The 15,628-nt window shown below is 64.0% G+C and overlaps 1 protein-coding gene across 1 annotated transcript; it reads left to right on the top strand.

Moving 5' to 3' along the window:
* Window positions 1-1,450: 1,450 nt before the first annotated feature.
* On the top strand, window positions 1,451-15,043 carry VSIG8 (V-set and immunoglobulin domain containing 8; the record flags this gene model as incomplete). Its single annotated transcript, XM_084223024.1, has 7 exons — window positions 1,451-1,499; window positions 4,014-4,189; window positions 6,915-7,113; window positions 9,172-9,336; window positions 10,869-10,995; window positions 12,375-12,527; window positions 13,535-15,043. 7 exons carry the CDS (start codon window positions 1,451-1,453, stop codon window positions 13,704-13,706), a joined length of 1,041 nt encoding a protein of 346 aa, XP_084079150.1. The 3' UTR covers window positions 13,707-15,043.
* Window positions 15,044-15,628: the final 585 nt, after the last annotated feature.

The following is a 15,628-nucleotide window of genomic DNA, read 5'->3' as shown; positions in this document are numbered from 1 at the left end:
GGGACATGGCACTGAGGGGACATGGCATTGAGGGAGGACATGGCACTGAGGGGACATGGCACTGAGGGGACATGGCACTGAGAGGGGACATGGCACTGAGAGGGGACATGGCACAAAGGGGACATGGCACTGAGAGGGGACATGGCATTGAGGGGACATGGCACTGAGGGGACATGGCATTGAGGGAGGACATGGCACTGAGGGGACATGGCATTGAGGGGACATGGCATTGAGGGAGGACATGGCACTGAGAGGGGACATGGCACTGAGGGGACATGGCACTGAGAGGGGACATGGCATTGAGGGGACATGGCACTGAGAGGGGACATGGCACAAAGGGGACATGGCACTGAGAGGGGACATGGCACTGAGAGGGGACATGGCACTGAGAGGGGACATGGCACAAAGGGGACATGGCACTGAGAGGGGACATGGCATTGAGGGGACATGGCACTGAGAAGGGACATGGCATTGAGGGGACATGGCACTGAGAGGGGACATGGCATTGAGGGGACATGGGACTGAGGGCGGGGCACAGCACGGGGGTGGGGTGGCAGCACCGAGAGGGGGTCACACACTGGGGCGGGGTCGCTGTCACCCACTGTCACATGTCCCTGTCCCAGCTCCTCCGTCCCTGCCACTGTCACTGTCCCCAAGGGTTCCATCCACTGCCACGTCCCTGTCCCAGCTCCTCCGTCCATTCCTGTGTCCCTGTCCCATCTCCTGCCCCTGTTGTCACCTCCCTGTCCCCAACACTTTGTCCACCGCTGTGGCCCTGTCCCAGCTCCTCCATCCCTGCCACGTCCCTGTCCCCAAGGGTTCCATCCCTGCCATGTCTCTGTCCCCCCTCTGTCCCCCTGCCACGTCCTTGTCCCCATGGGTTCCATCCCTGCCGTGTTCCTGTCCCCCTGCCATGTCCCTGTCCCCAAGGGTTCCATCCCTGCCACGTCCCTGTCCCCGCTGCCGTGTTCCTGTCCCCATGGGATCCATCCCTGCCATGTCCTTGTCCCCCTGCCACATCCCTGTCCCCGCCACCCCACCATGTCCCCGCGGGCCCGCTCCGGAGGGGGGACCCGCAGCCCTCGAACCCCGCTCCAGCCCCACCTTTAACCCCTCCGAGCCCGGAACCCTGCGGGGACCCGCGGGGCCACCTCCGCCTCTGTCCCACTGTCCCACTGTCCCACTGTCCCACTGTCCCCCCGTGTCCCCCCGTGTCCCCCCGTGTCCGGCCGGGTCCGGCGGGCCGGGCGCTCCCTAATTAGGGGGTAGGAGCGGAGCAGGGCGGCAGCCACGCACAGCTCGGAGCCACTCACTCATCCCGCAGGAATCCTCCCCACGGGGAGGAGCGGCCCCGGCCCAGCGCCTAAAAGGGCCCCGCGCGGGCCGCCTGCCCTCGGAGCCTTCCGCGCCCTCCTCCTCCTCCTCCTCCTCCTCCTCCTCCGCCGCCGCCATGGCAGGGCACGGCGCCAGCCTGCTCCTGCTGCTCGGGATGCTGCCAGGTAGGACCGCGGCACCGGGGATGCTCCGAGCGCCGGGGAGGAGCGCGGGACGCGCCCGGGGTCACACCTGCGGCTGCTGGGCGCGCACCTGGGCACGCACCTGGGGCTCCGGGGCACACCTGGGGCTGCTGGCACACCTGGGGCTCCTGTCACACACCTGGGGCTCGTGTCACACACCTGGGGCTCGTGGCACACACCTGGGGCTCGTGGCACACACCTGGGGCTCGTGGCACACACCTGGGGCTGCTGGGCACACCTGGGGTTCGTGTCACACACCTGGGGCTCCTGGCACACACCTAGGCATGCACCTGGGGCTCGTGTCACACACCTGGGGCTCCTGTCCACACCTGGGGCTCCTGGCACACACCTGGGGCTCGTGTCACACACCTGGGGCTCCTGTCCACACCTGGGGCTCCTGGCACACACCTGGGGCTCGTGTCACACACCTGGGGCTCCTGTCCACACCTGGGGCTCCTGGCACACACCTGGGGCTCGTGTCACACACCTGGGGCTCCTGGCACACACCTGGGGCTCCTGGGCACACCTGGGGCTCCTGGGCACACCTGGGCACACACCCGGGGCTCGTGTCACACACCTGGGGCTCGTGTCACACACCTGGGCACCCACCTGGGGCTCGTGTCACACCTGCGGCTCCTGTCCCCCCTGTCGCCCCTGTCACACCTGCGGCTCCTGTCCCCCCTGTCACCCCTGTCACACCTGGGGTTCCTGTCACCCCTGTCCCCCCTGTCACACCTGCGGCCACCACCCGGCTCCTGTGCTGGGCACGGCAGGTGGCGTCGAGCCCCGCGTGTCACCAGGGCTGCCGGGAGGTGACAGCACCGAGGGGACCGGGGGGGTGGGAGAGCCGCGGGTGGGGGGTCAGGAGCTGCCAGGTGTGGGGGTTTGGGGTCACAGGTGTGGGGGTTTGGGGTCACAGGTGTGGGGTCAGGAGGTCCCAGGTGTGGGGGGTTTGGGGCTGAAAGGTTTGGGGTCACAGGTGTGGGGGGTTTGGGGTTACAGGTGTGGGGTTTTGGGGTGACAGGTGTGGGGGTTTGGGGTTACAGGTGTGGGGTTTTGGGGTGACAGGTGTGGGGGTTTTGGGGTCACAGGTGTGGGGGGTTTGGGGTCACAGGTGTGGGGGGTTTGGGGTCACAGGTGTGGGGTTTTGGGGTGACAGGTGTGGGGGTTTGGGGTCACAGGTGTGGGGTTTTGGAGTTACAGGTGTAGGGGTTTTGGGGTCACAGGTGTGGGGTTTTGGGGTTACAGGTGTGGGGTTTTGGGGTTACAGGTGGGGGTTTTGGGGTTACAGGTGTGGTGTTTTGGGGTTACAGGTGTGGGGGTTTGGGGTTACAGGTGTGGGGTGTTTGGGGTCACAGGTGTGGGGTGAGCACCTCTCAGGTGTGGGGTTTTGGGGCTGCCAGGTGTGTCTGGGCACAGGTTTGGGGTCCCTGTGCCCCACCCCTGCTCCGCGTGGGTCAGGAGCGGCAGGTGTGGGGCGCTCTGGGTGCCGTCTCGGGGGTGACAGTGCCAATTCCGGGGGCGACAGTGCCATTTCAGAGGGTGACAGTGCCATTTCGGGGGTGACAGTGCCATTTTGGGGTGTGACAGTGCCATTTTGGGAGGTCACAGTGCCATGTCGAGGTGTGACAGTGCCATTTCGGGGGTGACAGTCCTATGTTGGGTATGACAGTGCCGTGTCAAGTGTGACAGAGCCATTTCAGGGGGTCACAGTGCCATGTCAGGTGTGACAGCGCCATTTCGGGGTGTGCCGGTGCCATATCGGGATGTGACAGCGCCATTTTGGGGATGACCATGATGTTTAAGGGGGGGACAGTGCCATTTCAGGGGGTGACAGTGCCATGTCGAGTGTGACAGTGCCATGTCGGGGGGTGATGGTGCCATGTCGAGTGTGACAGTGCCATGTCGGAGAGTGACAGAGCCGTGTCGGGTGTGACAGAGCCATGTCACTGTGTGACAGTGCCGTGTCGCGATGTGACAGTGCCATGTCGCGATGTGACAGTGCCATTTCAGGGGGTGACAGTGCCGTGTCGGGTGTGACAGTGCCATGTCGCTGTGTGACGGTGCCATATCGGGTGTGACAGTGCCATGTCGGGGGGTGACAGTGCCATGTCGGGGGGTGACAGTGCCGTGTCGGCTGTGACAGAGCCATGTCGGGGGGTGACAGAGCCATGTCACCGTGTGACAGTGCCATGTCACTGTGTGACAATGCCATGTCGAGTGTGGCAGTGCCATGTCACCGTGTGACAGTGCCATGTTGGGGGGTGACAGAGCCATGTTGGGGTGTGACAGAGCCATGTCACCGTGTGACGGTGCCATGTCGGGGTGTGACAGTGCCATGTCAGGTGTGACAGTGCCATGTCGCATTGTGACAGTGCCATGTCGCGATGTGACAGAGCCATGTCACCGTGTGATGGTGCCATGTCACCGTGTGACAGTGCCATGTCGGCTGTGACAGAGCCATGTCACCGTGTGACAGTGCCCCTCTGTCCCCAGCTCTCCTGGTGGCCGTCAGGATCAATGGCCAGGGCCGCGAGGTTCTGTACCTGGCCAAGGGCGACTCGGTCAAGCTGGGCTGTCCGTATGTCCTGGAGCCCGAGGACAACGGACCCCAGGGCGTGGGCATCGAGTGGATCCAGATCAGCCCCGAGAGACCCAGCCCCGAGAACGTGGTGAGGGGCCCGGGGGGCTTGGGGGGATTGGGGGGGTCGGGGGGGTCAGGGGGGGTCGGGGGGGTCGGGGGGGCTCAGCCGAGAGGGGAGGGACAGAGAGGGAGGGAGAGGGACAGAGAAGGACAGAGGGGACAGAGAGGGACAGAGGGGACAGGTGGGACAGAGAGGGATGGAGAGGGACAGACAGAGACGGAGAGGGACAGACGGGACAGAGAGGGACAGGTGGGACAGAGAGGGACAGACAGGGGACAGAGAGGGACAGACAGGACAGGGAGGGACAGACGGGACAGAGGGGACAGAGAGAGACAAAGAGGGAGAGACAGGACAGACATGGACAGACATGGACAGAGAGGGACAAGGGGGGACAGAGGGGACAGGGAGGGACAGGTGGGACAGGGAGGGACAGGTGGGACAGGCAGGACAGACAGGGGACAGGGAGGGACAGAGAGGACAGAGAGGGACAGGGAGGGACAGGGAGGGACAGGTGGGACAGACAGGGGACAGGCAGGGACAGACAGGATGTGGCAGGGCAGGGAAGGACCAAGCAGAGTCTGGAAGTGCAGGGATGGGAAGGAAAGTGGGACAGGAAGGGACAGACAGGGACAGGGAAGGGACAGGAAGGACAGGGAAGGACCGGACAGGGTCTGGAAATGTTGGGCAGGACAGGGACAGAGAGGGACAGGGAAGGGACAGAAAGGGACAGGGAAGGGACAGAGAGGAACAGGCAGGGACAGAGAGGGACAGGCAGGACAGGGAAGGGACAGACAGGGACAGGCAGGGACAGAGAGGGACAGGAAGGGACAGGGAAGGTTGGGAAGGGCAGGAAAACACCAGGCAGGGACAGGAAGGGACAGGCAGGAGAAGCAGGGATGGCAGGGACAGGCAGGGACAGGCAGGGACAAAGAGGGACAGACAGGACAGGGAAGGTTGGGAAGGGCAGGAAAACACCAGGCGGGGACAGGAAGGGACAGGCGGGGACAGGGAAGGTTGGGGAGGGCAGGGAGGGAACGGACAGGGTCTGGAAATGCTGGGATGGGAAGGATGAACTGGGACAGGCAGGGACAGGCAGGGACAGGCAGGGACAGGCAGGGCAGGAAAATACCAGGCAAAGTCTGGAATTGCTCCTCAGGGAAACAGCAGGGCAGGGACAGGAAGGGACAGGCAGGAGGGGATGGGATGGGATGAGATGGGATGGGATGGGATGGGATGGGATGGGATGGGATGGGATGGGATGGGATGGGATGGGATCCATGGGATGGGATGGGATCCATGGGATGGAGCCCAGCTGAGCAGGCTGGACAGGCAGGACAGGCAGGACAGGGAAGGTCTGGAAGGGCAGGAAAGGAACAAGCAGGGACAGGCAGGGACAGGCAGGGACTGGCCAGAGGGACAGGCAGGGCAGGGACAGGCAGGGCAGGGAAGGTCTGGCAGCGTCTGGGAAGGACCAGACTGGGCTGGGCTGGGCTGGGCTGGGCTGGAGGACGGCCAAGGATGCAAGGACAGGCAGGGAAAGGCAGGGACAGGTACAGACAAGTACAGGCAGGGACAATCGGGGACAGGCAGGGACAGGCAGGGACAATGGGGAACAGGCAGGGACAGGCAAGACAGGAGGGGACAGAGAGGTCCGGGAAAGGGCAGAGAAGGCCCTGGACAGAGAGGACAGGGAAGGACGAGCAGGGAGAGGCAGGAAAGGAGCAGGCTCAGGTAGGAACAGGCAGGCCCAGAGCTGAGCCCAACCCTAACCTAACCCTAACCCTAACCCAATCAAACCAACATTAACCCAACTCTAATCTAAACCAAACCCAACCAACCTTAACCCAACCCCAAACCCAACCCCACTAACCTTAACCCTGACCTAAACCCAACCCAACCCCTAATCCTAACCAACCCAACCCAAACCCAACCAAACCCAACCCAAAGCTAACCAACCTTAACCAACCTAAACCATAATCTAAACCCAACCCAAACCTAACCAACCTTAACCAACCTAAACCCAACTCTAACCGAAACCCAACCCAACCGAAACCCAACCCAAACCCAACCTAAACCAATCTTAACCCAACCCCAAAGCCAAACCCAACCCAATCCCAACCCCAACCCAAATCCAACCCCAAACCCAACACAAACCCAGCCTCAACCCCAAACCCAACCTAAACCCAACCCCAACCTAAACCCAACCTCAACCCCAACCTCCACCCAAACCCAACCCAACCCCAAACCCAACCCCAAACCAAACCAAACCCAACCTCAAACCCAAACCCAAAACCAACCCAACCCCAACCCAACCCCAACCCAACCCCAACCCAACCCCAAACCCAACCCAACCTCAACCCAAACCAACCTAAACCCAACCCCAAACCCAACCCCCACCCCAAACCCAAACCCAACCCAACCCCAACCCAAACCCAACCCAACCCCAACCCAAACCCAACCCCAAACCCATCCCAAACCCAACCTAAACCAACCTTAACCCAAACCCAACCCCAACCCCAACCCCAAACCCAACCCAACCTAACCTAAACCAAGCCCAACCCCAACCCAACCCAACCTAAACCCAACCTCAACCCAAACCCAAACCCAAACCCCAACCCAACCCCAACCCAACCCCAAACCCAAACCCAAACCCCAACCCAACCCAACCCAGCCCCAGCCCAAGCCCCGTCCCGCGGCGTCCCCGAGGCCGCGCTGACGCCGTCCCCGTGTCCCCGTGTCCCCGTGTCCCCAGTTCCTGTCCTACCAGGACCACCACGTCAACTACGGCAGCTCGGGGCTGCAGGACCGCGTGGCCTTCGTGCAGACGGACCCGGGCCAGCGCGACGCCTCCATCCGCGTGGCCGACCTGCAGGAGAGCGACACCGGCACCTACCAGTGCCGCGTCAAGAAGAACACGGTGGCCGTGCACGAGGTCATCGTCACCGTGCAAGGTGAGGGCGCCACCGGTGTGCCACCGGTGCGCCATCGGTGTCACCTGTCCCCTCCCCGCCCCGCGCCCGGTGTGCCATCGGTGTGCCACCGGTGTCACCTGTCCCCTCCCCGCCCCGCGCCCAGTGTCACCTGGCCCCTCCCCGTGCCGCGCCCGGGGGGCGTTGGGGCATTGTGGTCACGCTGCTCTGTGGGTGGTGCTGGCGGTGTCACCTGTGCCCTCTCATGTGGCCTCCAGTGTCACCTGTGCCCCTCTCATGTGGCCTCATGTGGCACTGGCAGTGTCACCTGTGCCCCTCTCATGTGGCCTCCAGTGTCACCTGTGCCCTCTCATGTGACACTGATGGTGTCACTTGTGCCCCTTTCATGTGACACTGATGGTGTCACTTGTGCCCTTCTCATGTGGCCTCTGGTGGCCCTGGCAGTGTCACCTGTGCCCCTCTCATGTGGCCTCTGGTGGCATTGGCAGTGTCACTTGTCCCATCCCCTTCCTGGCTGGGCCCCACTGGCCCTGGCAGTGCCACCTATGCCCATCTCATGTGGCCTCTGGTGGCCCTGGCAGTGTCCCCTGCCCCACTCCCAGCTCGCCTTTCTAGGTGGCCCCTGGTGGCCCTGGCAGTGCCACCTGTGCCCCTCTCATGTGGCCTCCAGTGTCACCTGTCCCCCTCTCATGTGGCCCTGGCAGTGTCACCTGTGCCCCTCTCATGTGGCCCCCAATGTCCCCTGTCCCACTCCCATGTCCCCTTCCTGGCTGGCCCCTCATGGCCCTGACAGTGTCACCTGTGCCCCTCTCACGTGGCCCTTGGTGGCCCTGACAATGTCCCCTGTCCCCCATCCAGGTGGCCCTGACAGTGTCCCGTGTCCCCCTGCCCCAGGTGACTCCTGTCCCCCCCCACTCCCAGGTGTCCCCTCTGCTGGGTGACCCCTGGTGACTCCGATGGTGTCCCCTGAGTGACCCTGACAGTGTCCCCTGTCCCCTCCCTGGCTGTCCCTGACGATGTCCCTGTCCCCTTCCCGCATGTCCCCATCCCTCCCTGTCCCCTTCTGCAGTGTCCCTGTCCCTTGTCCCCTCTCCCCTCAGATGTCCCTGGCACTGTCCCTGTGCCCCTCCCCTGTCCCTTGTCGCCTAGGCTGTCCCTGCCTGTGTGGCGGTGTCCCCTGCTGGTGTCACCGTGTCCCCTGGGCTGTCCCTGCCGGTGTCACCGTGTCCCCTGCTAGTGTCTCCCTGTCCCCTGCCGGTGTCACCGTGTCCCCTGGGCTGTCCCTGCCGGTGTCACTGTGTTCCCTGCCGGTGACCCGTGTCCCCTGCTGGTGTCGCGCTGTCCCCTGCCCCTGTCGCGCTGTCCCCTGATGTGTGGCCGTGTCCCCTGGGCTGTCCCTGCCGGTGTGGCGGTGTCCCCTCGGTGTCACGGTGTCCCCTGATGTGCAGCGGTGTCCCCTGTCGGTGTGGCGGTGTCCCCTCGGTGTCGCAGTGTCCCCTGAGTTGTCCCCTGACGTGTGGTGGTGTCCCCTCGGTGTGGCGGTGTCCCCTGACATGTGGTGGTGTCCCCCGGGTGTGGCGGTGTCCCCCGGGTGTCACGGTGTCCCCTGACGTGTAGCCGTGTCCCCTGACGAGTGGCGGTGTCCCCTGGGCTGTCCCCTGCCCCTGTCGCGGTGTCCCCTTGGTGTGGCGCTGTCCCCTGCTGTGTGTCGCTGTCCCCCGGGTGTGTCGCTGTCCCCTGCCGTGTGGCGCTGTCCCCTGTGTGTCGCGCTGTCCCCTGGGTGTGTCGCTGTCCCCCGGCTGTCGCGCTGTCCCCTGCCGTGTGTCGCTGTCCCCCGGGTGTCACGGTGTCCCCCGGCTGTCGCGCTGTCCCCTGTGTGTCGCTGTCCCCTGTGTGTCGCTGTCCCCTGCCGTGTCGCTGTCCCCTGCCGTGTGTCGCTGTCCCCTGACTGTCGCTGTCCCCTGCCGTGTGTCGCTGTCCCCTGACTGTCGCTGTCCCCTGACTGTCGCTGTCCCCCGGCTGTGTCGCTGTCCCCGGGTGTCACGCTGTCCCCTGACGAGTGTCGCCGTGTCCCAGCAGAGAAGCCGGCGGCCCCGCAGTGCTGGAGCGAGGGGGAGCTGATCGAGGGGGGCTCGGTGCTGCTGCGCTGCTTCAGCCGGGGGGGCACCGCGCCCCTCTCCTACCAGTGGGCCAAGCTGGCCGAGGGCTACGGCGGGGGGCGCCTGCCCGCGGGCACCCTGCAAGGTGGGGCTGGGGGCTCGGGGGGTCTGGGGGGGTTTGGGGGGGTTTGGGGGTGTCCCTGTGCTCGGGAACCCCCCCCCCCGAGGTGGGGCTGGGGGCTCGGGGGGCTCGGGGGGGTTTGGGGGGGTTTGGGGGTGTCCCTGTGCTCGGGAATCCCCCCCGAGGTGGGGCTGGGGGCTCGGGGGGGTCTGGGGGCTCGGGGGGGGTTTAGGGGTGTCCCTGTGCTCGAGAATCCCCCCCCAAGGTGGGTCTGGGGGCTCGGGGGGCTCGGGGGGGTTTGGGAGCTTTGGGGGTGTCCCTGTGCTCAGGAACCACCCCCCGAGGCGGGTCTGGGGGCTCGGGGGGTTTGGGGGGTTTGGGAGCTTTGGGGGTGTCCCTGTGCTCGGGAACCATCCCCGATGTGGGTCTGGGGGCTTTGGGGGGTTTGGGGGTGTCCCTGTGCTCAGGAACCACCCCCCGAGGTGGGTCTGGGGGCTCGGGGGGTTTGGGGGGTTTGGGAGCTTTGGGGGTGTCCCTGTGCTCGGGAACCCCCCCCCCCCGAGGTGGGTCTGGGGGCTTTGGGGGGGTTTGGGGGTTTGGGGGTGTCCCTGTGCTCGGGAACCCCCCCCCAAGGTGGGTCTGGGGGCTCGGGGGGCTTTGGGGGGTCCCTCCCTCGGGCACCCTGCAAGGGCTCGGGGAGGGGGGGGGTCCTGGCTGGGGGTGCCCATGGTGGGGTCCGTGTGTCCATGCCTGTGTGTCCGTGTGTCTGTCCATGTCCCTGTGTCCCCACGTCCGTCTGTCCACGTCCCAGTGTGTCCCCGTGTCCATGTCTGTGTGTCCCCATGTCCGTGTGTCCATGTCGGTGCCCCCGTGTCCGTCTGTCCATGTCCCTGTGTCTCTCCATGTCTGTGTGTCCCTGTCCGTGTGTCCCTGTGTCCCTGTGTCCCTGTACGTCCCCGTCTGTGTGTCCCTGTGTCCGTGAGTCCATGTCTGTGTGTCCACGTGTCTGTGTGTCCATGTCCCTGTGTCTGTCCATGTCCCCGTGTCCCTGTGTCCGTCCATGTCCCTGTGTCCATCCATGTCTGTGTGTCTGTCCCTGTCCCCATGTCCCCGTGTCCCTGTGTCCATCCATGTCCGTGTGTCCGTCCCTGCACCCATGTCCCTGTGTCCATGTCCCCGTGTCCCTGTGTCCCTGTGTCCATGTCCCTGTGTCCATCCGTGTCCGTCCCTGTCCCCGTGTCCCTCTGTGTCCCCATGTCCCCGTGTCCCCGTGTCCCTGTGTCCATCCGTGTCCGTGTCCCCGTGTGTCCCCATGTCCCCGTGTGTCCATCCATGTCCCTGTGTCTGTCCATGTCCCCATGTCCCTGTGTCCATCCATGTCCCTGTGTCCATCCATGTCCCCATGTCCCTGTGTCCCTGTCCCCGTGTCCCTCTGTGTCCCTGTGTGTCCCCATGTTCATCCTTGTCCGTGTGTCCGTCCCTGTCCCCGTGTCCCCGCTCTCCCTCTGGGGGGCGCGGGTGGCCCCGAGGTGACAGTGCCACCCGTGCTGTGCCAGGCCGTGCCCCCGGTGACCTCCTGATCCGCAGCCTGACGGGCGCCCACGCGGGCACCTACCAGTGCCGTGTCACCAACCGGGTGGGCTACTCGGTGTGCCAGCTGAACCTGAGCCCGGGACCCCGTGAGTGACACTGGGGACATTGGGGACATTGGGGACATTGGGGACATTGGGGACATTGGGGTGTGCCAGCTGAACCTGAGCCCTGGGCCGCGTGAGTGACACGGGGACACTGGGGACATTGGGGACAGTGGGGACATCAGGGACATTGGGGACATTGGGGACATTGGGGACATTGGGGTGTGCCAGCTGAACCTGAGCCCCGGGCCACGTGAGTGACACGGGGACACTGGGGACATTGGGGACAGTGGGGACATCAGGGACATTGGGGACATTGGGGACATTGGGGACACTGGGGTGTGCCAGCTGAACCTGAGCCCCGGGCCACGTGAGTGACACTGGGACACTGGGGACATTGGGGACATTGGGGACATTGGGGACATTGGGGACATTGGGGTGTGCCAGCTGAACCTGAGCCCCGGGCCACGTGAGTGACACTGGGACACTGGGGACATTGGGGACATTGGGGACATTGGGGACATTGGGGTGTGCCAGCTGAACCTGAGCCCGGGACCCCGTGAGTGACACTGGGGACACTGGGGACATCATTGGGGACACTGGGAACATTGGGGTGAGCCAGCTGAACCTGAGCCCGGGACCACGTGAGTGACACTGGGGACACTGGGGACATTGGGGACACTGGGGACATTGGGGTGTGCCAGCTGAACCTGAGCCCCGGGCCGTGTGAGTGACACGGGGACATCACTGGGGACAGTGGGGACATTGGGGACACTGGGGACACTGGGGACATTGGGGACACTGGGGACAGTGGGGACATTGGGGTGTGCCAGCTGAACCTGAGCTCCGGGCCGCGTGAGTGACACGGGGACATTGGGGACACTGGGGACATTGGGGACATTGGGTACATTTGGGACACTGGGGTGTGCCAGCTGAACGTGAGCCCCAGGGCCCCGTGAGTGACACTGGGGACACATTGGGGATGACACAGGGTGGCACCAGGATGCCTCAGGTGCCAGGGTGTCCCAAGGGTGGCTCTGGGTGGCAGCAGGGTGGCTCTGGGTTGCCCTGAGTGGCACCGTGGTGGCACTGGGGATGGCTCTGGGTGTCCCTGGGCTCCAGGCTGGCACTGGGGATGGCTCTGGGTGGCCCGGGGTGCCACCAAGGTGGCTCTGGGTGGCCCGGGGTGGCTCTGGGTGGCACCAGGGTGGCTCTGGGTGGCTCTGGGTGGCACCATGGTGGCTCTGGGTTGCCCTGAGTGGCACCATGGTGGCACTGGGGATGGCTCTGGGTGGCCTGGGGTAGCTCTGGGTGCCACCAAGGGGGCTCTGGGTGACACTGTGTGGCCCTGTGTGGCCCGGGCTGGCACCGTGGTGCCCGGCCAGCCGCGGGGGTGGCGGTGACAGCCGTGTGACAGGCGTGTGACAGCCGTGTCCCCGTGCCAGGCGGGCGCCAGGCCGGCATCATCGTGGGCTCCATCCTGGGCTCGCTGCTGCTGCTCAGCCTGCTGGGGCTGCTCATCTGGGCGCTGATCGCCCGCTACCAGCGCAAGGAGTGCCAGCGCGCCTGCAGCGACTGCCGGTGCGTGTACTGGGCTGTACTGGGCTGTACTGGGGGGCACTGGGCTGTACTGGGCTGTACTGGGCTGTACTGGGCTGTGCTGGGCTGTACTGGGCTGTACTGGGCCGTACTGGGCTGTACTGGGCTGCGCTGGGCTGTGCTGGGCTCTACTGGGCTCTACTGGGCACCAGTGATGGGCACTGGGCTCTACTGGGCTCTACTGGGCTCCAGGGAGTGGCACTGGGTGACACTGGGCTGTACTGGGCTGTACTGGGGGGCACTGGGCTATACTGGGCTGTACTGGGGGGCACTGGGCTGTACTGGGCTGTACTGGGCTGTACTGGGCTGTGTTGGGCTGTACTGGGCTGTACTGGGCTCCAGTAAGCGGCACTGGGCTGTACTGGGCTGTACTGGGCTGTACTGGGCTCCAGTAAGCGGCACTGGGCTGTACTGGGCTGTACTGGGCTGTACTGGGCTGTGTTGGGCTATGCTGGGCTGTGCTGGGCACCAGTGACTGGCACTGGGCACAATTGGGCACAGCTGGGGACAAATGGGACACTGGGTGGCACTTGGCGGGTGGCACCAACTGCAGGTGGGACACCAAGGTGTGCCACCAAGCACAGGAGGGTGACACAGGGATGGTCACCAAGGGGTGTCACCAAGCACAGGAGGGTGACACAGGGATGGTCACCAAGGGGTGTCACCAAGCACAGGAGGGTGACACAGGGCACTGAGGGACACCAAGGCGTGCCACCAAGCACAGGAGGGTGGCACAGCGCACCGATGGTCACCAAGGGGTGTCACCAAGCACAGGAGGGTGACACAGGGATGGTCACCAAGGGGTGTCACCAAGCACAGGAGGGTGGCACAGGGATGGTCACCAAGGGATGCCAACAAGCGCCACCAGACCCATCCGAGCGCCACCATCCGCAGAGCGCCACTCAGGGCGGTGACAACCCCCTCCCCCCGGGTGCCACCAAGCCCCTGGCGGTGCCAGCTGACGCGGTGTCGCCGCGCTGTCCCCACAGGAGCAGCACGGGTGGCACCATGCCCCGGCCCTGCGCCGCCTGCGCCCACCACTCGTACTCGCCGCACGGCATCAGCTACATGCAGTGCCAGCACGGCGACAGCGACGAGCGCGCGGCCGCGCTGCTCTGCAACGAGGGCATGCGACACCAGGTCACCTGTCCCGCGCTGTGACACCGCGGACACCCCGCGGCGACGGCGACGGCGACAGAGACAGCGACAGCGAGAGCCCGCCCGACAAAGTGACGGCAGGAGCGGATCCCGCCGCTCAAAAAACCTTAAAAAGATTCAAAATCTTACAAAATTCTTCCCGAAATCCCACAGATTCCTACAGAATCCCAGAGAATTCCTGCCAAAATTCCATAAAATGGTTCAAAATCCCCCAAAATTCCTTTCCTGGAGCGCCCTCGCGGGGCCACCGCGGGGACGGGGACAGGGAAAGCCCGCGCGACAAAGCGACGGCAGGAGCGGCTCCCGCCGCTTAAAAAAGCCTAAAAAGCCTCAAAATCCGACAGAATCCCGCAGAATTCCTCCCAAAATTCCATAAAATTGTCCAAAACCCCCCAAAATTCCTTTCCTGAAGGGGCCTCGCGGGGCCACCGCAGGGACGGGGACAGCGACAGCGACAGCGAGAGCCCGCCCGACAAAGCGACGGCGGGAGCGGATCCCGCCGCTCAAAAAACCTTAAAAAGCTTCAAAATCTTACAAAATTCTTCCCCAAATCCCACAAAAACGCACAGAATCCCAGGGAATTCTCCCCAAAATTCCATAAAATCGTTCAAAATCCCCCAAAATTCCTTTCCTGGAGCTCCCTCGCGGGGACGGCGACAGCGACAGCGACAGCGACAGCGACAGCGACAGGGAGCGCCGGTCGGCAAAAGTGACGGCAGGAGCGGCTCCCGAAGCCCAAAAAAACCATAAAAACCCCTCAAAATCCCACAAAATTCCATAAAATCGTTGAAAATCCCCCAAAATTCCTTTCCTGGAGCTCCCTCGCGGGGACAGGGACGGGGACAGCGACAGCGACAGCCGGTCCGCAAAAGTGACGGCAGGAGCGGCTCGCACCGCCCCGAAAAACCCTAAAAATCTTCAAATTTCTACAAAATTCCTCCCGAAATCCCATTAAATCTTTCAAATCCCCCAAAATTCCATAAAATCTTTCAAAATGGCCAAAAAATTCCTTTCCCGGAGCTCCTTTGAGGGGACAGCGACAGCGACAGCGACAGCGACAGCGACAGCGACAGCGACAGCCCGCCCGACAAAGTGACGGCAGGAGCGGCTCGCACCGCCCAAAAAACCCTAAAACCACAAAATGCCCCAAAATCGCCTCCCCGCTCCCCCATTGCTTTATTTTAGGGTTTGGATCCTTTTTTTACGTCCTTCCCCATTCCCAGTTCCCATTCCCAGTTCTCCCAGTTTCCCCTCGCAGCCCCCCCCCCTCCTCCGCGGTGTCATTGTCACCCCCTGTCCCCTCCCCGCCCCAAAAGCGGCTCCGCCCCCACATTTGGGATTTTTTTGGGGGGTTTTTTTGGAGCCGGTTCGGAAGGAAGCGAAAGGAAAACGGACCCGAAACCAAGAAAAAAAAAGGAAAAAAGGGAAAAAAAGGAAAAAAAGGCGAAAGAAAATGGAATAAAATTGAGAATTGAGATGGGAGTGGCGTGACAGGGGACAGAGGGGACATGGAGGGGACAGGGATGGGGACAGAGAGGGGACAGAGGGGACAGGGATGGGGACAGAGAGGGGACAGGGATGGGGACAGAGGGGACAGAGAGGGGACAGAGGGGACAAGGGAGGGGACAGAAATGACGAAAGGGATGGCGACAACAATGGGGACAGACCCCTCCTGTCCCCTCCTGTCCCTTTGTGTCCCCTCCTGTCCCTTCCTGTCCCTGTCCCGGTTCCGAGACCCGCCGGGGGGCGGAGCCATAGAGGGGCGTGGTCATGAAGGGGGCGTGGCGGTCGATGATGACGCAATTGGCCACGCCCCTCGTTGGAGCCGTAACGGCCGCCAGGGGGCGCTCGCGGCCGTTGCCGGGCAACGCAACATGGCGGGGCAGGTGGGGGGGGCGGGGGAAAATGGGGGGAAAAAGGGGAAA

The sequence above is a fragment of the Fringilla coelebs genome (genome assembly GCF_963513975.1).
Source record: "Fringilla coelebs genome assembly, chromosome: 29".
Lineage (NCBI taxonomy): Eukaryota > Metazoa > Chordata > Aves > Passeriformes > Fringillidae > Fringilla > Fringilla coelebs.
This window is presented reverse-complemented; position numbering and strand designations above follow the sequence as displayed.